We start from the raw sequence: 25,992 nt of genomic DNA on the forward strand, positions 1-25,992 counted from the left end.
ACAATTATAAAAGAGCATGGCGTGGTCATCCAGGGCTAGGGTTAGAGCTACACAGCGTTCCAGCGTTGATTTGCTTGCAGTAGTGCCAGGGATCTACCAGCTCGCACTTCAGACACTTTTCGCTTTTCATACTATTAAAGTTCTTTGCCTTTTTGGTATGCATTGATTCTCTGAGGCACTTTTCAGACAACCTCAGCATATTTGACATGGGCAGGTCACTGCATCAGGTTTTCAAATAAAAGCGTTGTCATATTGGTTTGGGGCCTTATGTGGCTGAACAAAACCTAATTTCCAAGCAATCTCGAACTAGCTGAGACTCTACCTGTCAACGCAGCTCGAATAAACTTTGACGTGGACAATTTCACCAAAAACAGCAAGTCGAACCCTAATTCAGTGAGCTAAATTATCTCCCTCCTTATTAAACATTCTGACATCACGTTGTTGGTCTGAATGAATATTAGAAATATAGAATATGGAGGTAGTACATTTAACAGTGTTAAATTAAGCAAACCCTATGGTATGCACTGATTCTCTGAGACAACCAAAATGTAGTTGTGTCAAAGGCAAAATGTCTTTTAAGAGTAATCTAGCCAAACTTCTAAATCGAACAAGTCGACACCATTTTTCACCACATTCATTATTTTTTGAAAATCAAGTTTCTCCCATGGCACTGAGCTCTACATTATCATATGTAGTGTCCCAGGTGGCTGAGCTACTATATATTTGTAGAATGTACTCTTGTGTTATTTTAATCTTCTGATTAGTCCGAGTACACTGAAATTACTAGTACATGTAAGTTGAGAAATAGTTGAACATGTACAGCCATGGTAATGGTGCCTATAAATGTTTTTCAACCTACTTGTCAGTTCATTCTGATTACACATCATCATGAATGTTAGTCTCACAACAGGCTAGTTAATTTGTTGGAACATTTGGTTGACATCGATTTATTCTAGGGAAGTTTTATAAATGTTCCTTACCGTCAATCTGACACATTTGCAACGGCGTATTATAAACTGTGACCCTCACAATTGTGTTGTTGGTTGATTTACCCCACTCTGCAACTATAGTCCATCTAGATGAGAAAATTCTGATATTCATTGTATCAGTGTTAGATGGACTTTCCCTGCTGCATACACTTTACTCTGGGTGGTCTGATTTTCTCACAGCTGTATACTTCCACTGGAATAGTCTTCAGCTGTTCAGTGTAGCACGAAACACCAATTAGTCTGTCAGTCATTTAAGCTGCGGAGAAACTTTGCAAAGGTGGTGGTAGTACTTAAATAGGTAATAACAAGATGTCTACTTTACAAGACAGTCATATTCCTATTTTTTGAAGAGCAGAGACCATTAAAGCTGAAAATATAATATGTATGACACCCAGTTTTATATGTTGTAAAGTCCTTTGTGGTAGTTTAATTGACCCATGTGAAAAAATCAGATTTAAACAAACCTAGCATACAGTTATGTCTGAGCCCTAGAGACTACATGTAGCCTGAACTTAGGCCTGTAGGCCTGAACTTACATGATGCATATGTATGTTGGTTTTCATAGCTTGTATTACATGTACACGTACCTGGGGACACATATTTCTAAAATGAACATTCAAGAACATGCACATAGTACTGGGAGTGTGTGACAGGTAATAAAGTGTTGTGTTGTTGTGGCACATAGTGCTTGTCTAACAAACACATTTATGTATACCCTTTTTGTTAAAGTGTCTTCAGCCTCAACACTGTCAGATATGTACACACTGGGAAAATATGTTTTTGTGATAGTAGAGTAGAGGCTGCTGTTTTGCCGTTTCCGCCACAATGAAGGAAAATATCCACTTTGCCGCTTTTATTTTCATTACCTATCAAAGCACACTTAGGTTGTGTATACATGCCAGATGGTCAGAACAAAATTACCCTTGTGTACTTAACAAGTAAGGGTTTTTTTATCTATCTTACAGGTGAAATTGTTGTTCTTTGCCAAGAGTCGTGAGCTGTGTGGATGCAAAGAAGACCACATCACTGTTCAGTCTCCTACCTCATTCAGAAATCTTCTGAATACATTGACAAACAAGTACAACAGGTAATCTCCAGAGAATATACTTGAGTAGTATTAGACTTCAGTCTTTCTACTTCCTACATACTTCCGACTTCACACTGAAAAGAAAATGCATCGTTTTATGAAATACTGTAAATGACCTAAAATTTTGCCTGCAAAAGTGCATTTTTAGAGGCAAATAAATGTCACGAAACATTATTTTTGGTGTTGAAACTTACAATTTTCCGGTAGAATATCATCCCATGTTCCAAGCAAACCTCAGAATACCTTTCCAAAATCAGTAGAACTCTCAGAATTGGGAAAAATGGGCAAGTTAGTCATGGACGAAATTTATGGTCATTTAAGTATTTTCTTCAAGGGCTGCTTCAGTGTCAATACTTCTGTGTGTTAAAAACAAGATGAAAAGATAAAGATTTAGGTAGAAAAATCTAAGAATAAGAAGTAAGAATGTTTTCCTTATTTGTTAAAAACATTCAGAGTATTGACATATTGTAGGCATCTGAGAAAACATGTAGAAACAAGATTTGTGTGTCCATCCCCCTTTTTGTCTAACGTGATGTGATGCACAGACAGATCACATCACCCATTGATGATGTGTAACCACAAATGACGCTGAACTCTCAAATGCTCTTCGGTGGAAATACGTCCTGCAACAAGGAGGCACGTTACATGCACTCTTAAGGATTCCTTCGTCGTCATATGACTGAAAAATTGTTAAATACAACGTTAAACTAGAAGCACTCACTCACTGATTCTCAAATGCTCTTGTTCTCATTCTAGTGTAATTGCCTTATTTGACACCATGACTGCCTCATTCAACCTCACAATGGAGTATAACAATGTCACACAGGAAAATTCTACGGATACGGCAGAAGTTTTTGAGGATTTCAGTTAAGGTGTTAAATAGTGTTATTCTTCATAAATCCTTCTGATTTTAATGTTATGGCCCTGTTCTATAGAATTTCCTTCACATCATTTTAATGTTTTTTCCTGTTTCTTTTGGAACTGGAATAGCATTTTAAGCCTGTGATATTTTTGTTTGCAGTTTTACTGATTTTAGCTAATAGCAGTTTGTGTTCTCCAGACTCCATGCTGAAGCAAATAAACAGTTACATAAGTTTATCAGAATCAGTTTTGTGTTACAGCCTTACACTATAAATATTTAATTGCACATAAAGGAATTTTTCTTGGGATGAAGAGAGCTTATGTTGTACAGTTTAGTTTGTGAAAGGAAAGAGAAAGTTTTTATTTTGTTATGTAACTTAAGAGATTTCCACACCTGATATGATAAGAATTTGTCAGTTCTTTGGGAGTGGATATAGCTCATTGGTAAAACGGGAGACTCCAACCTTGAGACACAGTAGGTAGGGGTTTATTTCAATCCCGGCGTTGGGCATGTATATTCCCGTGATTACTTTGTTTGTGGGGCCTTTGTGACAGTGAGCAGTCGTTGTTGTTTGTGGTGTTGCCTTGTGGTGTTGTTGGTGTTGTCTTGAATTCTTTGAAGACCATTTGTGGTCCACCAATATGATTTTGAAGTCTGTACTTCACAAACGAGAAAGTTCGTTAGTAACTTGTCAAAGATCAGTGCTTTACCCTGGTCACTCTTGTTTGCAAATCATAAAACAAACCATAATAATATATAATTAACAAAGTTTTGAGTATGACTTAAAGCAGTCACTATGTATCTTTGCTGTTTTTTTTCTAGTTTGTCGACCATATCAGGAAATTTAATTTTGGCTTTGAACCAAGAATACCTGGAAAGGGACAGTGAAAACATCAACCTGAATGCTGGAGACGAAATAGCTGTCATTCCTCCAATCAGTGGTGGGTAGAAAATAAATTCCCACCAATCACTGATAGAAAAAGACTTTCACTGCTCCGAGCAAGGTAACAGGAGACAGAATCAACAATCAGTGTTTCTGAAGACTTTTTTTTTTGAAACGAAAGTGATTTTGTAGCAGAGAGTGGAACTGATCTCATCTACGATATTAAACTGGATCTAGTCAAGTGAATTAAAATGGACCACGTGAAGATTACTGAGGACAAACTGAGTATGGATGAAGTCACATTACTGGTTACCTCACCTACCTCAGGGGCCATCTCTGTGTTCATGGGTAAGGAACAGGGTTTGTCACCTACAAGTTTTTTCCCGGATTTTTTTTTTCATACAGTCTGTTTGATGAAAAAATCAAAAACATAGCGAGAACTGGATTTGAAAACAAGGACCTCAGCACAAGATTAAGGGACAGATATTGAAACCAGACAGAGCTTCATTACCATGTCCCATACGTGGGAGGTCTGCCAACAACCTGCGGATGGTTATGAGTTTCCACCGGGCTCTGCCTGGTTTCCTCCCACCGTAATGCTGACCGCCATCGTATAAGCGAAATATTCTTGAGTACGGCGTAAAACACAAGTGAAACAAATAAGTAAATAAATATTACCATGTCAACCAGCCAGGCCTCTTTTAAGTTTTAAATGCCCACAATTTTATAAATTAGAGACGGTTGGATTATTTTGGAGGAAAATATTTTATGGATGTAAAATGCAATCAAAAGGTAAGAAGAAAAGTGTTTATATGGTACTTAAGTGGTAAGTAGTTTAACATAAAGTATATGACGTGCATTTCCTTCATCTCTCCAGGAACAACTCGTGACAACTTTGAGGGTAAAAAAGTAACCCGACTGGAGTACGAATGCTATGCTCCAATGGCTGAACAAGAGATGTTAAAAATCTGCCGACAAATCAGGAATAAATGGGATGTTGAGAATATTGTCATTCTACATAGGATTGGGTATGTACATGATCACATAGAAAAGCAGATTTTACCATTGAAAAGGTATTGTTTGTTGTGTCATATTCAGTATTGAGAACACTCTCTCGTGCCAGTTCTATACAGTCACGGTGAATTTTAAGAGATAAGTGATCTGTCCTTTTATTCCAAAAGATGGAAGAGAAGAAAGCTCAAAATACAGCGAGATAAGTGATCAGTAAATTAATGTCAACATCGGTTGCTCAACATTTTTTACATGATATTGCAGGGCTGTTTTTACCTTTAATGAAAAACCAAAACGTGAAGATTTTAAATAAAGAAGCAAGTCTAATTTTTTTACAAAGTTGTGAGACTATGCCATCTAGGCCATTTCTCAATCTAGTCTCCTTTTCTTAAAGGTGAAAATTTGTTCAAGGTTTTTATGACGTTCATTTAAAAAATGCCTTGTGGCACAAAAATCTCAAGTGCCATTAATGACTTAGGGTTTTCTTCATCGATGTACATACATAATAATGAATAATCGTTTATGGTAAATATATATATGTATTTGGTGTTGAATTTGTTTTTTCCAGGGAAGTTCCTGTGTGTGAAGGTAGTGTGATTGTCGCAGTGTCTGCTCCACACAGGAAGGAGTCACTTGAGGCTGTTCATTATGCCATTGATACATTAAAAGCACAGGTGCCAGTATGGAAAAAAGTAAGAACCTTTATATTTATTTATTTATTTGATTGATCTTTTAGGTCGAACTCAAGAATATTTCACTTATACGACAGCGGCCAGCATTATGGTGGGCGGAAACCCACGACCATCCGCAGATTGCTGACAGACATTCTCACGTAAGGCCAGAAAGGAAGCCAGCATGAGATGGACTTGAACTCACAGCAACCGCATTGGTGAGCAGCTCCAGGGTTATTACGCTGCGCTAGCGTGCTAACCAACTGAGCAAGAACCTTTTATACATATAGGTTTTGGACTGGCTGCAGCAAACCATTGTCCAGTTAAGCTGTGTGGTTGGAGGTTTGTCAGGTACATGGCAAAATGTGGTTATTTATTCTGGTTTCGTCCAACCACGGAAAGATTCTGGGCTCTGATGTTAACACTACATGTAAGTCTATAAGCTATAAAAAAAAAAGAAAAGGAAAAAAAATAAATAGTGATTTGTGTTTTATGCCACACCCAAATATTTCAGTTAAACAACAGTAGTCAGCATTGTGTTGGGAAGAAACTGGACAGAACCTGGGGAAACCCATGACCATCCACAGGTTGCTTAAAATTACATAATACAGGAGACAATATTGGACAGATCATCGGAGACAAGTGGAACATTACTGTCTCTTGAAGTTGTTTTACTACTTTAACAAAAAAAACCAAAAAAAAAAAAACCCACTTAATCCACGAGTTTTTTGTCTTTCAGGAATTTTATGAAGATGAAACCTATTCCTGGAAGGAAAATTGTGAATGTTCATGGAAGAAATAGGGTATTTTGATATGTTTATGTGCAAGAGTTCGAACTACATGTATTAAATATATAATGTTTCATCACTAGCTATATTTCAGAGTGAATTTAATTTGTAATCAAGTGTTTTGATATATGTACATATATAAATATATGGAACAGTGAGAAATACAGCATTTTTATACATGTCTGTGACAGTATATATATATATATTGGATTGATGAGTTTTGATATGACTGTGGATTTAATCCAGTTTTATAGGAATGTGGTATAAACATGTTCAGTTATGTGTACATGAATATTAATTATGTTATAACAGAGTATAAATATTATTCCTTTCATTGTTAGCCACATCACATATCTGTCTGCATAATACGCTATGTATGTCACTTGTTGAACGATGACTGCTTTAAAGATTCCATCCACACAGTCATTATTTATGTGCTAGTATCATGATGTCATTTAATCCATCATATGAAAGTTTTGATGTTTTTCGACAAAAATAATATATGATTTTGGTTTGAAAAAAACATGTTTAAATGCAGAACAATGTGATTTTGTATATTACTTTTGTCAAAAGAATTCACAAGAAAATGAAACTAAAATGGAAATCTAACACATTGTACTAGAGAAATCTTGTCTATACATGATATAATGTTAAGAATCAGTGCTATATGTAGACAAGATCATATTGTAAAGAATATTTCACTTATACGATCTGATTAAAGCGGTCAGCAGTATGGTTGGTGCAAACAGGGCAGAACCCGGGGCAAAATCACGCCCCCAAACTAAAGTTACAATGTAATAACGCGTTTAACTATATGTATAGATACTAAATACTGTTTTGAACAGCGGCAGGACCTTCTCAGGCCGAATGCCATGTGGAAGTAGAACCCACATTGCCAATTATTTCATCCTTTGAACTGATGAACCAGTTAAGACAAATAATAACTCTTATAAGCAGGAACAAATTTTATTGCACACAATTCTGCTTATTGCACTATCGCTTGGGAATAGCACTGTCTTGTGAACTCAAGAGAAAATCTACATCACTCTAGCATACACGCACAATGTTGTGCTGCATAAATAAATAAATAAGATCAAAAGTGTTATTTTTCTGAAAATTATTTTGTGCAAGCAGGAAGGGTAAAATATAAATATAGCAAATATTAACTGCATGCACCCAGTATATGCATAAATGTTTTATCATAAAGATGCTGCCCAACTGTATTGACCGACTGACAATCCAAAAGACACACTAAATGATCAATATATGATAAATGGTACCCTGATAGTATGTCAACATAAAAGAAGCAATTATAGAACAAAAACAATCTAAACATTTGTTTCGTTCAGTCAACGTTTAATGATGGGTCTTAAAATTTGGTCAAACACAAATGAATTAAAAGTTAAAAAAATAAAAAAAAATTAAGGCTGTAGAATGTCGGGAAATACAGATATACCGAAGGTCCCCTTGAATTGAATGCTCAATTTCTACACAGATCTTGGGTAAGGCATGTAACACTGATGATGTGGAATTACATACAGTGCAACCAAGACCTCAAAGGGTGACAATCCAAAACAAAATATTTAATTTATAAAAAAGATAGAAAACAAACAAAGAAACAAAAAAAAAAAAACAACTGATCTCTGGCTCAAACGCTGAATCACTGGAATGTCTAAAATCTTGACAATGTAAATGTCCAATCCACACTATGGTGATAAAGGAACTCAACAAAGATTTATGAGGTTTGATTAAAAAAATACTTGGGGTGCATGTATAGCTCAAAGAGAGACACATGAAATTATGTAGGTAGCACTTATGAAATGAATGTCGCTGATTTCATTTAAATATCCCAGTTCAGCTGTATGATGTGTGATCCCTAAAAATCAAGGGGTGTTTTCCAATGCTGAAAAGACGTGCAATCTCTGGCTGGTGCTGCAGGGGATTATTTTGAAGGAGACAATTTCAATTTTTATTTTAAATGTTTTCCAATGAGACTTTTTAGGGGTAAGTCCAGGTATTTTTTTATTATCAAACTTTGTATACATTATATGCGTGAAATAATGAAACAAGTAGACAAAAATGAAACTTCAAAGTGTAATTTTGTAGAAATGTTAATGCAAAGTATAACTTGAATTGAATTTAACTCTGACTCTGTCGACTGTACAATGATCATCCAAAGTATGGTATACACTATTATCGCTGTTGTTTTCATACCCATTGCAGGTATGGGAATGGCAAGACTACTCCCTGTAGTCATTTGTCAATGAGTAGATCTGAAATAAAACCTATTCACAGCCTGTTGCTCTCATAATTTGGGAGGTGAAGTTGGCTGGTCTCATCTTGCTTCACATATGTGTTAACACAGAAGAATTCAGATGGGTGCTTTTTAAGCTTGAACCCGTTCACTCAAAGATCAGTCATCCACTGGACAGGCTGGCAGGGGAATAGTTCTTTCAGATGAAGCATAAGTGAGAGATGAGTATTAGGGAGAGGCTACTAGTCTCACCTCAAGGACACATGAAAAGGAACTCTAAAACAATGAGGATTTTAAGTGAAATGAAGAAAGTTATTCCAAAAAAAAAAAAAAAACAATTACAAAAACATTCATTTTCAAGGCACATATTGTATCTCTGAGAACTCTTCTATTTTATGCATATTTACCGTCAATAGTCAGAAATTTTCAATTTCTACACATAGATCTACAGATCTACAGTAAGGCATGATTTACTGAGTAACTGAGATTTGGGTTCTTCCTCTGTCACCTGTTTTGGCAGCTATCACCACTGACCTAACCACTATGGGCCACTCAATTTTCGGATTGGTCTTTAGGAAAATTGTAGTTTAGATCCATTTTGAGTCTCAAAAAGAAAATTGAGTAGCTTGGTACTGTTATATGGTAGGCACATCCTAAACAACATTTACTAGTATATGAAGAAATAAAGACAAATAGTTTCATGTATCCTTGAAGTGTGTTGTACTATTAACACACCCTTCCCACAATTAATGCACTTTTTCTGAATTACACAAAAACGTGGATAGTTTTTATTTTCTTAAAATGTGAAGTGAAAAAATGAACAACAAAGGACTTCTGACACCATTTTCAGCCTGATGACTCATGCGTCTGGCATTTGTACAAAACAGCCATAGGAAATCCCGGACTTCTGCTCTATAAACTGAGGATCGGTGAACTGCCCATTGATGGTGAGGCGATCCAGGCAGCCTGCAAAACTGGTCTTACTTGTTCTCACTGGGAATTCCACATTGGTATGCTCAGCTGTAGACAACCGAAAAACACAGAATTATTTACTGATTCATAGGATTTTTTTTATTTAAAAGTTATTTTCCCAAATTTTTCATTTAGCTGAAATTTACACCATTTATATTTACATCTTGTGGCGGTCAGTATTTTGGGTGGAGGAAACCCAGGGTAAGTCACCAACCTTCCAACATGTAAAGTATGGTACAGGGCCCACCTCACAAAGCTTTGTACACTGTATATTATTAGTTATGGTTGGTTGTGGGGAGTACAAAGCTTTACAGTTGTGTGAAACGGGTGGTTGTTTGTGTTTTCCTCTCTGATGTCTTGCACAGACCCGATATGAATCGCATCTATTAACAGCTTACATGAGCAGCCATGTCACACTATGACATGCATCCTCATTTCCATATAGACTGTTCACTTTCTAGTCGGGCAGACTTGGGAAGGAATGTGAAGCAGAAAACTTGTGATTACAGTTACATGGTAGTTATTGTTGTAAAAAAAAAAAACAAGTCTCAACCAGCACTCGATGAAATATATACAACGAAAATGCTAAGAGTTTAGCGGTATGATTATTTCATCGACAGACAGTCTGAGCGACGTTTGTTGTCACTTCTCATTTTCAACAATGTTGCCGCAGCCTACTTCACAACTACGATATCAATTGTTGCTAAGTAGATGATGAATAAGACATCATCAAACATGTTATATGTCAAAGTCATGAGCAAAAATATCATCATAAATTTCGTCAAAATTAAGTTGTTACACAGGCTATACTAAACGCGAGGATAGTTCAAAGCACCGGAGAGGTACAGGTGTTGACTGAGGTGATAGGCCTAGATGTTGCCGGCAGTGGATTTCAACATAACAGGAAGGTTTTTACTTTTTAGATTATTTTATTATTTTTATTATGACGTAGACCTAGTAGTACATGTCGCTCCCACAATAACTACTGTATCTGGCACGTGAAAACGAGGTTTTTGCCACACTGGGTGCATTAAGCACCAGATATGAGTCCTAGTCGGAGGGCAATTGACCAATCAGATACAAGGAAACTACACAGAGGGATAATAATAGTGTTTTGTGACTGTCCTTGTTAAGTATGTGCGATGGGGCGATGACCTACATTCCCTCCATTTGGTTTCGACACATGTGGGTCTCTCTAGAACTTCACATACTTCTTGCCACTAAAGCCCTGGCTCCAGGATCACAAAACTATCTTAGACATAGTCTGATTTAGTCTTACTTGTAGTATTATTTCTGAACATACAATTGAAATCAAAGGTTAATTTTCAATTTGGTCAAGCAAATCTAAGACAACTCTTAGTATCCAAACATGGGGTTTCCATGGCCGAGGGGGTTAGCACGCCAAGCATGGCGAAATGACCCATAGGTATGTGAAATGCCTGCTAGTGATGTGCGAGATGCCTTGTAGTGAAAGTCGTGTGTTACATGCCTGCCAGTGGAAGTCTATATACATATGTGTATATACCGCTATGTGCTAGCGGTGTGCTAGATGCCTACCAGTGGTTTGCTAGTGGCGTTCTAAAAATGTGCTAGCAGTGTGCTTCATGCCTGCCAGTGGTATGCTAGACAGATGCCAGTTGTGTGCTAGATGTCTTCCAATGAAGTACCAGGCATGTGCTAGTGGAATGCTAGATACCTGCTGGTGATATGCTAGACATGTGCTAGTGTATGGAATCCACTAGCCAGTGGAATGCTAGACGTACTAGTGGTATGATAGGCACATGCTAGTGGTATGCTAGGCACATGCTAGTGGTATGCTTGATGCCTGCCAGTGGAAGGCTAGACACGTGCTAGTGGTGTGCTAGATGTCTCCCAGTGGAAGACTAGACAAGTGCTAGTGGTGTGCTAGATGTCTCCCAGTGGAAGACTAGACAAGTGCTAGTGGTGTGCTAGGTGCCAGCCAGTGGAATGTTAGACATGTGCTAGTGTTATGCTAGTGGAATGCTAGTGGTGTGATGGATATGCTAGTGGCTGGCAACTGTAAACCTTGATCAATCTGGTAAGTCATCGACTATACTCACATGGCACTCCACCGACAGAGAAAAAGCCTGTGATGGTGACAGGTGTAAAACCTGTCTGGAATTTGGCCACCTGTATCTTGGTGTTGTCCACCTTGAGCCGTGCATCCTCACTTGTTATCTCTACGCTGATCGTGTGAGGCTCATTGTTGCACAAGGTGTAAGGATTAGAAGTTTGCTGATCACTCAAGATGAAAGGCAACTGCATGTCCAGTGAGTTGCCCATCACCAGTCGAATCTGAAGGGAAGAAAACATGCACGTACAACATATGTATTAAAATGTGTTGTCAACATTTCCCAATTATTGATAACAGCTTGATTCACATGTAAACATATGCTGTGATAATCATTGTAGCCAAAAAAAAAAGAGCAGTATCAATAGTAAATGCAAATCATTCAATGAAATATATTTTACTGGCAAAACTCCATTCACCCGCAGAAGCCTGGAATTCTGCGACTTCATTGGCCAGGAAGCCATTGTCTGCAGCCAGAACAAAAATATTAGCTTAACAACAAGCCAGTCTGGGCACCCTCCTGAGGGGGAAAATATTTTTCAAATATACATGAGCTTATTGTGCAAAAAAAACTGACCTGTCCCTGGTCAATGTCCAAGACAACGAATCGATCTGCAGACTGGTAAATGGTGAAAAGGTTAGCGCTCTGAACCACTGTGCGAATCGTCACGCTGAACTTAAAGGGCACCATGAAGCTGTAGCTCGATCCTATTTTGAAAATGAAACAAGATAAATGATGGACTGATCCACGGGTGTTAAAAGCCACAGTCACTCAACAATTTTCCACTGATATCATGGCAATCAGTTTAATTTTTGGTTGGATGGCAACCAAGGGTCAGGGGTACTAAAGTGACCAAGTCACCGACGGACATTCCATAGCGTACTTCACTCTTTGAATTATTCATAGTAATATAGAAGTAATGGTTTATTTTCTTCACATTTATTTCATTATATTATAGCGGATATTTGTATTACTCATATATGTGGGAAACCAGGAATAATCAAATACTGCTGGATTACAGCCGTTTCTTGAGAAACTCTAATGGATCTCTATAGACAAGCAAACTGCCAGAAACCATATGACAGAGAACTGAACGATTCTCTGAATGCAGATGGTTATGATCTTGTTGATTTGTATAATCTGAGCGAGATAATTACACTCATTGATTACTCAAAATCTTCCAGTAGTTGGTGACACTGCCATATGTTGGTTAGAATTCCTTTGGGTATACCAACTATTAAGAAGCAAGGTCCATACAGGGTTTCAGCTGGAAACTTGAATGGTGAATTTATTCTAATATGAAAAACAACTTCCATGTTCAACACATACACATTGCTATGGATCCCTATGGTTTAGATGATACATTAAAAGTGCTCGACAGTATTATAGGTTAGTTTATGAGTTATGAGCAAAAGTTCAGTTCTGTAAATCCTCTTGTGTTTTAGTTTAGTAACCTCAAGTCCCTTATGAACTGCTAATAGCCAATGTTCAGGATCCAATCCCAAACTGATGATTGTCACTTATACACTGAGTCCAGCCTAACAACGATGCAATGATCCTTAATGCTAGCCTCAGTTCAGCATTAAATTCACACCGAAGTAACTGTGCAGAAACTGCCTGGTTCCCTAACCAATCGCCAGAAACTGAATGGTCCCTAAAACTAGCTTGCCAAACTCCAAACTGAATGATCACCGATCAATGATCACTGAATCAATATGATTTGAGAGTCCTCAGGCTGGCTACAATCTGGTTGTCAATGCACAGTGGATTAAGCATTGTACCGAACACTGGATGGTCCCCGCAATGTTTCCCAGAAACTGCATGCTCCCCAGGCCCCTTAGACGTAAGTCATAATTTTAATCATTAAATTTAATATGTTCCTTTCCGTTATTTTAGCTGAAATTACAATAACTTAACCAGAATTTATACTGCCAAGCAAAGTTTTGACCTTGTTACATCAGAAATAATTTTAAAGTGATTTGAAATTTTCAGCAAAACAAAATATTTTGTCTTTTTTTGCTGATATCTTATGAGCACTGAACACATTCCAACTACCTGGGAGGTAATAACCATCAAACTTCACATTACAACGTCATGAAATAATACAACAATCACCAAAAATAATATTCAGAATTCTCAGCTTACAAGAAGTTCTAGAATTGAAAATTAATGACAGTCTTCACGACAATCGGATAACAATAGGTAACCATTTATATAATGTTCAAATATGATGAAAAATAACTTTGTGTAACTTTGTTACAATATCATACTGCAGAATATTTATGTACAGCGGTAAGATTCATCAATCATGGATGGAGGAGATCGGATAAGAAGCAGACAAAACCAACACACCTATCCAGTTACCATAGTTACATGACAAATCTGCTGACTTAAGGCTGCATCCAAACCAACTGATCAACTTGATGTACAAGACTCTTTCATTTGACGTTTATTTGCTTCATTGTTTATTTATTTGTTATTTCCCTTTGTTGTGAATGCTGTATTTAAGAAGTTTTTCAATTTATTTATTTATTAATCTATTTATTTCTCATTTATTTTTGTTTTACTTGTTTATGCTCAAGAAGTTTTTCATTTATACCATGAAGGTCTGGTGGACAAGTGCAGGGAGCCAAGGTACTAAGCTTAAACCACTGCCATTCAACAGGTGCTATTTTATTAGTTAGACTAGGAATGTTTTTCCTTTACTCAGTGTGGTCGCTGTAAATTCCCAACAACCGATGAACTTACCTGTTGTGATGTACAGATGAGATGAATGCCCTGACATTCTCACCCCCGAGACGGCGTTACTGAAGCATTTGGAGGTGCCACCTGTCTCTTGTGGGTTCCTGGTGACGATGAACACACATAGGTAGGTGTACTAACCATTCATATGATCTATTTATTTATTTGTTTGATTGGTGTTTTATGCCATACTCAAGGCTTTTTTACATACAATGGCAGCCAGCATTATGATGAGAGAAAACTGGGCAGAGCCCAGAAAAAACCCATGACCATCTGTTGCGAGTTGTTGACAGACCTTCCAATATATGATCAAGCATATATTATAAATCAAAAACCAAGATAAAACTAAAAAAAAATAAATTATTGGAATGGAATGAAATGTTTTCTCCAGCTAATCAAAATGCTGTGTGAGATGTGTACCGAAGTGCGGGTAGCTGGTTAAACAAATCATTTAATTAATATATTTATTTTTAAGTTATATAAAAAATTCAAATGATTTTTTTACCAATGATACAGCAGGGTTATTAGTTACTTTGGTAAGAAATAGGTTGCTGATTTTGTGGTTATATGATACATGCTAAATCATAATGATATGCAAAATTGAACACAATTTTAAGACATTAAATATAACCTATTTCCTTGATCTATTCATATATGAAAGAGCAACAGTCAGTGTGTGGTTAAAGCAACTTTTTAATTAGTTTTTGCACACAAACTTACAGAATAATGCCATCAGGAAATAGCTGAATAAACATCTTGCAAAGATCTTGTGCTTTTTAAGTATTGTATTTCACCTAAATATTGGAATCCAAAAGTGCACTGTCTGAAGCAGATAAAGTCCTTGAAATGCTACATCTGAAACCAACACTTAAACAGTTTTTCTGATACCAAATTATGCAGTCTTCACAAAAACCTCTTAAGGTGCCCTATTTAGGTGGGTGAATCAATTAGAATCAAGCAAAATGTGTCACCTGAAAATTTATATTTTTGCTGCACACAATCTTGGCACTGATCACAGTTACTTGAATAAATGTCAAAATGCTGACGCCACTGAAGTGCGATGTATCATACTGAAGACACCAGACATGACACCTCACCCAATCACATTACACTGCAACCGTACCAAGCAGTCTTGTTTCCTTGCTCTAACCTGTCAGCGTCGAGCGCCAGGTCAGGCAGCAACAAGTACCATTTTTGAAGTCTCCTGTATGACCCGACCAGGGTTTGATCCAATATCAAACCCAACTTTTAGGGAACATTAACAACTGTGTCACTGAAACAGTCCCACAGTTACTTGAAGCCATGACTTGGAAACAAGACCCTAAACAATACCTAACATGTGTGTAAACTTATAAATGGTAAAGGCTTCACTTGATTTACACTGTAGAGGAGTTACACCTATCTTAAAACCCACCTATAACGTCAAGCAACTACATTACTTTTGCCACAGGTCTGGACTGCCTAGGGTAAGAATACAGGTGACAAATCTGTGTCGTTTAGCATGCCGATTAATTTTAAGGAATGGAACCTTACTGGGACATTCCCCTCCACACACAATTGTATTAAAATTAGCTTATGCTGAATTTCTGAACCAACTATATAGAGATTGTGCCTCTGTCAGATATTGCAGTGTCCACATACTGTAAATCCAGAAGGAATGGGGGCATGCGATCTGCAGGGGGTGTGATCTCCACTCTCCTGACACAACCGATCAATGGCACCTTCCCGATCTGAAATCAACATCCATATCAAGATGTAAGACTTGTATCGCTGTTCATATATGCATCTGTTCAAACGTGGAGAAAACATAAAAATTAGATAATGTTCAGATGAATAAAGAGTACAACAGTACAGAGTACAAAAAGTTGGTAGTAAATGGGATCTTCAATATTTTTTTCTATTTTTCTGTAATGAGAAGACGACACCTGAAACTACTTTTTATATGGTAGGTATTTGCAACCACTTCTTGGTATATATTGTCTTTGCATAAATGAGGATGTCACGTGTGTTTAATATTCAATATTTGAACTAGGATTTTTCTCTTATTAGCTAACAAATGTTTGCAGCCTAGGTATTGATCATATTTATATTTTTTAATATATTCATAAATATCATCATAACTCAGATTAAATGCATGTGTCTTTGATATTAACAACAAATTTACATTCAAATAAATTAATAGAGATGCATCCATTTCTCCTGACAGAACAAATCAAAAACACTTATTAGCAAAATCTTTAACAAAAGATGGAGGATATGAAATATTAGTGCTATGATCTGAAGTGCAATACAAACATTAGGATACTGACAACACCATCAGTAATACATATGTGTTTAATATGGTTTCCACCTTTTTCCAGAAGAAAGGTGGACAAACTTAAGAGTGTACTGAACAATACAGTCTTTCCATTATTTACTTTATCAGCGACAAAAGAAAAATATTTGTATTAAATTGTAAATGTCATAAATAACAGTAAAATCTGAATATGTCTGTACAACAGGCTTTCACAAATTATAATATAAATACTTTATTTCATTTTACTACATCATCATTTCGCACAAAACAGCAGGTGTCTATGAAGATTACTTTTTGCATATGAAAAGTTTTATTCTTTGCTTATTTGTACTTCTGGAATCTTCTATTGCTTTCCACTACATCACAAAATTTTCCAAAGGTTTTGCAGGACCATATCTAGAAAAAAAATTAAAGGTGACGTTGTTGTCAAGAAGTCATATCAAAATCATATTTTTGTTCAATTTATCTGTTAATTTTAATACAGCTTGATTGGTTTGAGTGCCTAAATGTTTTTCGGTAATAAAATGGCTCCAGATACAGCCATGTTTTAATTTCTATGCGATTCATGATCTTGTATGGTTCACTAAAATGGATCGTCATTAGCTGAAATGGTGGTTTTAACTCAGAAATACTACGTCTGAGAGTCTGCTCACAGTGATACAAAGGGGGTTGGTCTGAGACATATTCCTGTGTGTTATAACAGCTTACGTACCTCAATAGCTGGAAGAATCTGTCCGGAAACCTTGCTATCCAGTCCACCAATATACACAGGGGTTGTGAACGGTAAGACAGAATTGACAGAAGAGTTCTCATTGTTGTTTTTGTAGTCCTGATCATCAGTCACAACAATGGCAAGGAAATCGTTGATACGTAAAATGTCCACCTACAAACAGCCAGCAATCACAGATGGGATTACAAGGAGCCCCTGTAGTGTAGTTGTTGGTGTGCCAGAGCAGCACAATGACCTGGTTTCGAGCCTCTCACCAATGCGGTCACTCTGAGTTCAAGCCCAGCTCATCCTGGCTTCTTCTCTGGTCATATAGTGGCAATGGCTGCTAGCAGCCTGCAGATGGTCGTGGGTATCCTCCGGGCATTGCTCTGATTCCTCAAACCATACTGCATGCTGCCATGGTATAAATGAAATATTCTTGAGTACACTTGAACATAAAACTCCAATCAAATAACTAAATTAATAAATAAATATGTGTAGCTCGCCATGCTACATCATGTATTGATCAATGGTGAGCTACACGTGTAGCTCAACGGTGAGCTTTACATGTGTAGATCAATGGTGAGCTACATGTGTAGCTCAATGGTGAGCTGTACATGTCTAGCTCAATGGTGAGCTTTACCTGTAGATCAATGATGAGCTACATGTGTAACTCAATGGTGAGCTGTATATGTCTAGCTCAATGGTGAACTACATGTGTAACTCAATGGTGAGCTACATGTCTAGCTCAGTGGAGAGCTACATGTGTAACTCAATGGTGAGCTACATGTTTAGCTCAGTGGTGAGCTGTACATGTGTAGGTCAATGGTGAGTTGTACATGTGTCGGTCAATGGTGAGCTGTACATGTGTAGGTCTATGGCGAGCTGTACAAGTGTAGGTCTATGGTAAGCTGTACATGTGTAGCTCAATGGCGAGCTGTACATATGTAGCTCAATGGCGAACTGTACATGTGTAGCTCAATGGCGAGCTGTAGATGTGTATGTCAATGGTGAGCTGTACATGTGTAGGTTAATGGTAAGCTGTACATGTGCAGGTCAATGGCAAGCTGTACTTGTGTAGGTCAATGGCAAGCTGTACATGTGTAGGTCTATGGCGAGCTGTACAAGTGTAGGTCTATGGTAAGCTATACATATGTAGCTCAATGGTGAGCTGTACATGTGTAGCTCAATGGTGAGCTGTACATGTGTAGCTCAATGGCGAGCTGTAGATGTGTATGTCAATGGTGAGCTGTACATGGGTAGGTCAATGGTAAGCTGTACATGTGTACGTCAATGGTAAGCTGTACATGTGTAGGTCAATGGTGAGCTACATGTGTAGGTCAATGGCGAGCTGTACATGTGTAGCTCAGTGGTGAACTGTACATGTGTAGCTCAATAGTGATCTACATGTGTAGGTTAATGGTGAGCTGTATGTGTAGCTCAATGGTGAGCTGTACAAGTGTAGCTTGATGGCGAACTGTACATGTGCAGCTCAGTGGCGAACTGTACATGTGTAGCTCAATAGCGAGCTGTAGATGTGTATGTCAATGGTGAGCTGTACATGTGTAGGTCAATGGTAAGCTGTACACGTGTAGCTCAATGGCGAGCTGTACATATGTAGGTCAATGGTAAGCTGTACATGTGTAGGTCAATGGTGAGCTGTATATGTGTAGGTCAATGGTAAGCTGTACATGTGTAGGTCTATGGTGAGCTGTACACATGCAGGTCAATGGTAAGCTGTACATGTGTAGGTCAATGGTAAGCTGTACATGCGTAGGTCAATGGTAAACTGTACATGTGTAGGTCAATGGTGAGCTGTACTTGTGTAAATCATACAAATAAAAAACACTATAACTGCCACCATATTAACGGTTTGCTTCAGATCTCATCATGTGATCTTACCTCCCACCATTGCCCATTACTGTACTGGGGCAAGACAGAGGTGAGTCTGGCAGTAGCAGGGTTGTTGGTGCTAGTGGACATTGACACAGTCACATAGCCATCATTCAAGTACACTGCAAACCAGTACACCGGGTCCACCAGTCGGTCAGCCACGTAGAACAAGATGCCGTCCGAAGCAAAGGATCGGAATTGCAACGACAGCACAAAGCTGAACAAAAAAGGGAAAGAAAAAAAGAGAGTGAGTGAGTAACAGGGGTTGTCATCTCACAGTGAATAGTATTTTTTTTCTTTTTTTGCCAGCCTTTGCTTGACTGTCTGTCCACATCTATACTAGAAATCTTACGCACGAAATTGCATGAAATTTCTTGCACAGACTGACCAAGCAACAGTCTGTCTAGTTTTTGTGGTAAAATGGATTGTCTTCAACAACGACTTATGAAAGAGAATATAATACACCTATAATATATACAAAATAATAGGGAGTACATTTTCTTTGTCTGAGAAGCAGGAAAATGTACTTTCAACATTGGCAGGGGTGTGTACTCTTGATTGATTTTTTCACCTTATCCAATGGTGTGTAGCAATGCATGAGCTCAAAATGTTCACAATGTAGCAAATGTGCACAATACAACAAACGTGCACAGTACAGTATGCATATTTAAATCAAAAAGCAAATATGGAAAGACTGAATGATTATGGGCTAATGCCACATAGACAATATTTCAGCTATATTGTGGCGAAACAAATACAGGGTGTGTTACTATGGATACATTGTACTATAGAGTATATTAACACTGACTGTATACATGACTATAATGTATTACATTGACATGATATAAAATTATAGGATTCCAGAATGTCTGACCAGAAGTTATATCATGTATTTATCATGTATATATTAAATGTACCCTAATTCTTCAACCTTCTCAACTGCCTCTGCAACCAACATTTTGAAACAGTCTGAGAGAATTATCAGATGTAGAGAAATAATTTGCATGGTTCTGTGAGGCCTGCATCTTTCATGACACAATAAAGTTAATTTTGGCATCAATTTCGTAACAACTGTATGCATAAATTCCACTGAAAAAAGTACTTTAGTGTTTGAAAAGTTTGAAAACTTACAATAGTTATACAAGCCATGCTGGTGGGAAGTATACACTTACACCTAAATCAAGCCGATACTTTTAAGACAGGTTTCGCCTATTCAGTATTTTAAATTTACTGTAAATTTCTTATATATTTATGTGAAAAGAGTATCACAAGCAGCTAAGCAAAGTTAAGCTGTGTACAGTTGTTTATGTCAAATTTTTGGTGGTCAGTGGCAGTCATGCCAGGTTCCACAAACTGGTTTGTACTGTCCTGTGGTCTGTGTTCACGTTCACATGGGAGGTCCACGTTAAAAGATGGGGATCACATGTTAAAGGATGGGGGTCACATGTTAAAAGACTGGGATCCCATGTTAAAAGACGGGAAGCCTATGTTAAAAGATATGATGTCAAAAACCTGACTGACTGTCTGACTGAACAACCAGCTCTATACATAGCTGTCTAATCACAGCCAAAACAAAAAAATACAAATCTGAAAATTAGTTTTACCTCCCTAAATCTCCAGAGAGCTCACTAATCTGATCTGGCATCAGCTGATGTTTCTGGAAGCTGACCATCGTATCTCCAAAGCGCACCCCTTCATCTGAGTATTGGCCACGAGGTGCAGGGCTCAGACAGGATACAGGTTCGCCCTCAGGGATGTCGTACGGAGGAGGGATTGGGGTGACGCGAGGTTTAGGGATTCCTGCTAAGGAAACCTCCTGGTGACCAGTGTACTGATTTGGGTTCACAAGAATCACGTTGCTGTGGAGCAGATCAGCTATGAATGTAGCCAGTTCAGGAAACTTTTAATCACTAACAAAAAAATTATGCACCAATTTACCTGAAAAGTCCACATGGAGAATAAATGAATCTTGACCATATCAGGACAAATATAAAATTGAAACAGTATGGTTGTTTGTATTTGATTCATCTGATTGGAATTTTACGCAAGAATATTTTCACTTAAACGACGCCGACCAACATTATGGTTTGAGGAAACTGAGCAGAACCTGGGGAAAACCCACGACCATCCATAGGTTGCTGGAAGGCCTTCTCACTTACAGCTGGATAGGAAGCCAGCATGAAATGGACTTAAACTCACAGTGACTACATTGGTGAGAGGCTCCTTGGTCATTGCGCCGTGCTGGCGTGCTAACCCTCTTGCCTACGGAGGCCCTGAGAATGAGTGTTGATATGAAACTGTCAACACACAAAATCAAATGTACATACCACTCAAAAAAATAAGTTTGCAACACAAAACACACTTACATTATTTTTAAGCCTATGGGCGTAGTAACCTGAGTGTTCTGGGGTAAACCATCAACCTTTGCCAAGTTACAGATGAACTTTCGCTTACATGACATACAGATTTCCACACCATATTTGTGCAAGACAAGACTGTCTTCAACAAACGTTACACTGTGCAAATAACCACCTGAGGTTCAGGTCTCACAAGCCCTTGGAACGAAAGAAAATTTCATGTCCAAAGCTGGTTTTGAGCCCGCACCTCCTGTATCACTATGGCTATAGTCAAGTCCAGTTCTCACCCAGTATTATACAACATACTGCTGATTCCACCTATCAATGAACTCCTGACAGGAAGTCTCGCATCCATTTGGACATTATCAGGCACTCTTCCTATAAACAGTCGGCCATCACTGAGGGCAACTGATGGGTAGAGTAACCTCTCACTGCTTTCTTCAATCATCACATCATCCACTATCAGCCGAACTCTGCAAACAGACATGTAAAATGCATGGAATTATGTTGTTCCTTTGGTTTAAAGAGGGCTAAAATTTCACAAAGAATTATTTTCGGTCATAATGCAGCACTAGTTCATTCACCTGGGCCTTGTTTTGCGAAACTATTTCTCTCTGCATATGGAACAGTGTGTTTCTCAAGCAGCACAGAATTATACTTACTGTAATTCTTCAACCTTTTTGCATGTTTGCAAAATGTTTATTTAAGCATATTCTGAAAACATTATTATGTGTAGTGTGGTGAAATAATACTTTTTATGAAGTCCTGAAATTGGTGAAAAAGCTAAAAAGGCGCATAAGTCACACTGAAAGTTGCCCTCTCATAAGCGAAAAAGTTGAGGAATTAGGGTTTGTTGTGTTTGACTAAAGTCTTTTAACACTACAATCTATGTTGGACTTTTTCAGCAAAACTACTGAATAAGGGTTTTAATGAACTTTTCAAGAATTTGGGACCGACGATCAACAATGTCACGAAATCTACTACATATTCTTGAATCTGAAAGACAGGAGCCACAAATGACAGTAAGACGTTATTGACAAGGCATTCAGAAAATACTGATAGCTCGCCTGATGAAAAAATATCGACTTCTAAAGCCAACAAATAGTAAAATGATTGACAGAGTAATACACAGATATTATCCTCTAATTATATAGTGCTAAGATCTTGCCATGAAATCAACAAGAAAGGCTAAAATTATCATACTCTCACAACTATGACTGTTTACTTGAAACGTGCACATGGAGAATAAATGAATTTTGGTCATATCATGACAAATATAAAATGGAAACGGTGTGGTTGTTTTTATTTCATTTATTTGGTTAATGTTATACACTGTACTCTAGAATATTTCACTTATACGACGGAGGCCAGCATTATGGTAGGAGGAAACTGAGCCGAGCCCGGGGAAAACCCACGACCATCCACAGGTTCCTGGCAGGCCTTCCCACTTATGGCCAGGGAGGAAGCCAGCATGAATTAGAACTTCCAGCGACCAAATTGGTGAGAGGCTCACTGCCATGCTGGCGTGCTAACCCCCTCGGCCACATTTATCATATGCTAAGGGTTGCAAAGCCGTGACTTCATATGTTATGGAGATGTAAATCATTGTGGTGGTAAAAGTCGATGTGGGGAGCTTGTGCATAAATTTACCACACAGGTCTTTGATACGCACATCACAAACTGCATTTGGCAATCCATGTACTATGGGTGGTTACTGCAAACCCTGTGAACGGCTGAGTAAAATGTTGAGCTATGAGGTAAAAACTTCTTGGTCTTGTGAAACTGAAAGTGTTTCAGTTCACTTTTAAACATGCCCGTCTACACTGAATTTCTTACGTGAATGTATCTGTGATCTCCACCGTGACGGAATGTAAGAGTCCATCACTCACAAACTGTCCCAACGTATGAAACGGGCCTTTGAGATTAGCCCCGCTAATTTCATTCACATACACCACAATGTTAGCATGCCACAAAGCGATGTACACCAATACATCCTGAAACAAAAATGCAAATATATCAAGATCTTTTTCAACACCTTTTTAGTCAGTCCATAAAAATGAAAGTCGTTGTACAAGTGGAAAAATCTACAGTATGGCGCTGAACAAAACAAAACAAACATGCTGGCCGCAATTTAAGTGAAATATTCTTGAAAACAGCGTAAAATACCAATCAAATAAATAAACAAATAAAAAAAATACTGCATCATTGTAAAATGATTCATGTACAGTATGTACCTTCTATTTATCTATTTCTTTCTTAATTAATGTTTATTTATTTGTTTCAAAAAGTATTTCATCTCCATCATGGTGGTCAGCAAAATAATGGTGGGCAAAAACAAACGCAAGAAAATATCCGCACCACAGTAGATAACTGTTAAATTCACTCATTTAATGCCACACCTAAAATGCACAGAATTTGAACACATCCAAGGTCATACACAGTCAGGATTTCGTACCTTATACGGGTGCCCAAGTTAGAGCTGAAGGGCAAAAAAGCCCATATAAAGAGGAATTAGAAATTTTGTAAAATGTGTATATTTTGATTTATCCCATATTATGCTTGTGTCAGTGATATAACAATAATGATGTAAATTTTCAATATTTCACACATTATATAAATAATCCACACTTTTGACTGGTCACCTGAACTTTCACTGACATGCTAATCAAATGAAACAGTACAACTGCATACCTGACTACTTGTTTGTTGCCATGGGAATTAAAAAAAACAAAAACAGGCTAGCGATCACTTACGGCACCGGGACAGCAGTTTCTTGGTACAATGGGGACAATGGATAGGCATAAAATTTAAAATCTTTTCCAAAAGGCAAAAAGATTGGTGAAAGAAAATCAAATGCTTGATACTGTAAACTTAAACAAGGTTTCTCTATTAATTTGATATTAAAAATGTGCAATTTATTTTTATGTCTTTACTGAGTGAGTGAGTGAGTGAGTGCTTGGGGTTTAACGTCGTGCTCCACAATTTTTCAGTCATATGACGACGAAGGAATCTTTAGGGTGTATGGAATGTACCTCCTTGTTGCAGGACGGATTTTTCCACTGCTCTTTTACCTGGTGCTGCTTCACTGAGACGACTTACCGAAGGTAAGCAAGCTGCCCCGCCAGAGCCATTATACTGATACAGGTCAACCAGTCACTGCACTATCCCCTTCATGCTGACCGCCAAGCGAGGAAGTTACAATTTGCTCTTTTAAACTTTTAGGTGTGACTCGACCCAGGATTGATTCTGGATCTGCCGCTCCCGAAGCGGACGCTCTACTAACTGTGCTATCCGGGCCGGTACATGTCTTTACTGAACGAAAATCTATGTTATTCAGATGCAAATTAAATCTAATACGATATTTGACGTCTTTCCACAATTTCTCAAAGTTAGCCCAAGTTATGGGAAACGAATCGGCGTCCAAATGAAAAAGATGTATTTGACCCAGACATGATGTAACTGATCAAGGCCATATCAATCCAAAATCCACTGTATCGCACACCCAGTGACAAAATTTAACAGACATTCTGGAAGTATTGCCATCGCAATACATGTTCCCAAACATGAATAACACATGCAAGCAGCTATGTTAAGTCCACAATGGATCAACAACAGAAACACATGTGTTTTTTTTTGGAAAATAGACAAAACATCCTTAAACTTGATCTGTTCACACTTAAAAATTTTTCACTCACACAATGAACAACTTTACACACGTGATGTATTAAAAGACTTCCATATTGATGGATGAAAAGAAGTTCGTCAACAAATGTAAGACTGCATACAATGTCGAAATAGCTCTGCTGACAAAGGCCACCCAGAACAGTGAGTGGGAGGGTTTACAATTTTATTGTCCATGTCCGGGTTTGAGCTTGCAGCTCAAAGTGCCTCATGGTTCGATTTATTTTATTAATTTATTTGATTGGTGTTTTACTCCAATCAAAAATATTTCACTTATACGAAGGCAGCCAGCATTATGGTGGGAGGAAACCGGACAGAGCCTGGGGGAAACCCACGACCACCCGCAGGCTGCTGGAAGACCTTCCCACCAACAGCCCTCATGGTTAGAAGTAGGGAACCTTGTTCATTGAGCTATACAAAACTCCCACTATAAAGTTTAAGACGGTTTACAGAAAAATTTCAACATGTGATTTCAAAGTGCAGGACATACCGATGATATTCTAGAGGCCGCGTAGATGAGGACTCCATTTGTATCATACGTAGAGAAGTAGACTGATATTGAGGTAATGGTGGCTTGGGTTGGCAGTGTCAACATAGCATAAGAATTCTCACTTAACAGCTGAAGACCAGAGTCTCTCTACAAGCAGAACAAAAACGTTAAACACATTAAAAAACACTAATCAATGCACTTGTCTGAAATAAAC

General features: G+C 37.9%; 3 protein-coding genes across 3 annotated transcripts in view; 2 read left to right on the forward strand and 1 right to left on the reverse strand.

Moving 5' to 3' along the window:
* The first annotated feature begins 16 nt into the window (after positions 1-16).
* LOC135473241 (molybdopterin synthase sulfur carrier subunit-like) lies at positions 17-3,892 on the forward strand. The gene is made up of 3 exons (XM_064753085.1): positions 17-40; positions 1,955-2,076; positions 3,761-3,892. The coding sequence occupies exons 1-3, from the start codon at positions 17-19 to the stop codon at positions 3,885-3,887; spliced, it is 273 nt and encodes a 90-aa protein (XP_064609155.1). The 3' UTR covers positions 3,888-3,892.
* Positions 3,893-3,898: 6 nt separating this feature from the next.
* LOC135473988 (molybdopterin synthase catalytic subunit-like) lies at positions 3,899-6,840 on the forward strand. Its single transcript, XM_064753962.1, has 4 exons — positions 3,899-4,169; positions 4,699-4,849; positions 5,401-5,524; positions 6,243-6,840. The coding sequence occupies exons 1-4, from the start codon at positions 4,073-4,075 to the stop codon at positions 6,303-6,305; spliced, it is 435 nt and encodes a 144-aa protein (XP_064610032.1). The 5' UTR covers positions 3,899-4,072; the 3' UTR covers positions 6,306-6,840.
* Positions 6,841-6,877: 37 nt separating this feature from the next.
* LOC135473242 (laminin-like protein epi-1) overlaps positions 6,878-25,992 on the reverse strand; it is a 73,016-nt gene continuing 53,901 nt past the window's right edge. The window contains exons 45-55 of the mRNA XM_064753087.1: positions 25,779-25,925; positions 23,444-23,601; positions 21,895-22,080; positions 20,855-21,109; positions 19,260-19,467; positions 17,361-17,531; positions 15,994-16,082; positions 14,359-14,456; positions 12,187-12,317; positions 11,599-11,833; positions 6,878-9,565 (exon numbers count right to left, since the gene is read on the reverse strand). Coding sequence (XP_064609157.1) covers positions 9,405-9,565; positions 11,599-11,833; positions 12,187-12,317; positions 14,359-14,456; positions 15,994-16,082; positions 17,361-17,531; positions 19,260-19,467; positions 20,855-21,109; positions 21,895-22,080; positions 23,444-23,601; positions 25,779-25,925 — 1,839 coding nt within the window. The 3' untranslated portion in view covers positions 6,878-9,404. The remainder of the gene's footprint in view (positions 9,566-11,598; positions 11,834-12,186; positions 12,318-14,358; positions 14,457-15,993; positions 16,083-17,360; positions 17,532-19,259; positions 19,468-20,854; positions 21,110-21,894; positions 22,081-23,443; positions 23,602-25,778; positions 25,926-25,992) is intronic.

The sequence above is a fragment of the Liolophura sinensis genome, chromosome 8 (assembly GCF_032854445.1).
Source record: "Liolophura sinensis isolate JHLJ2023 chromosome 8, CUHK_Ljap_v2, whole genome shotgun sequence".
Classification (NCBI taxonomy): domain Eukaryota; kingdom Metazoa; phylum Mollusca; class Polyplacophora; order Chitonida; family Chitonidae; genus Liolophura; species Liolophura sinensis.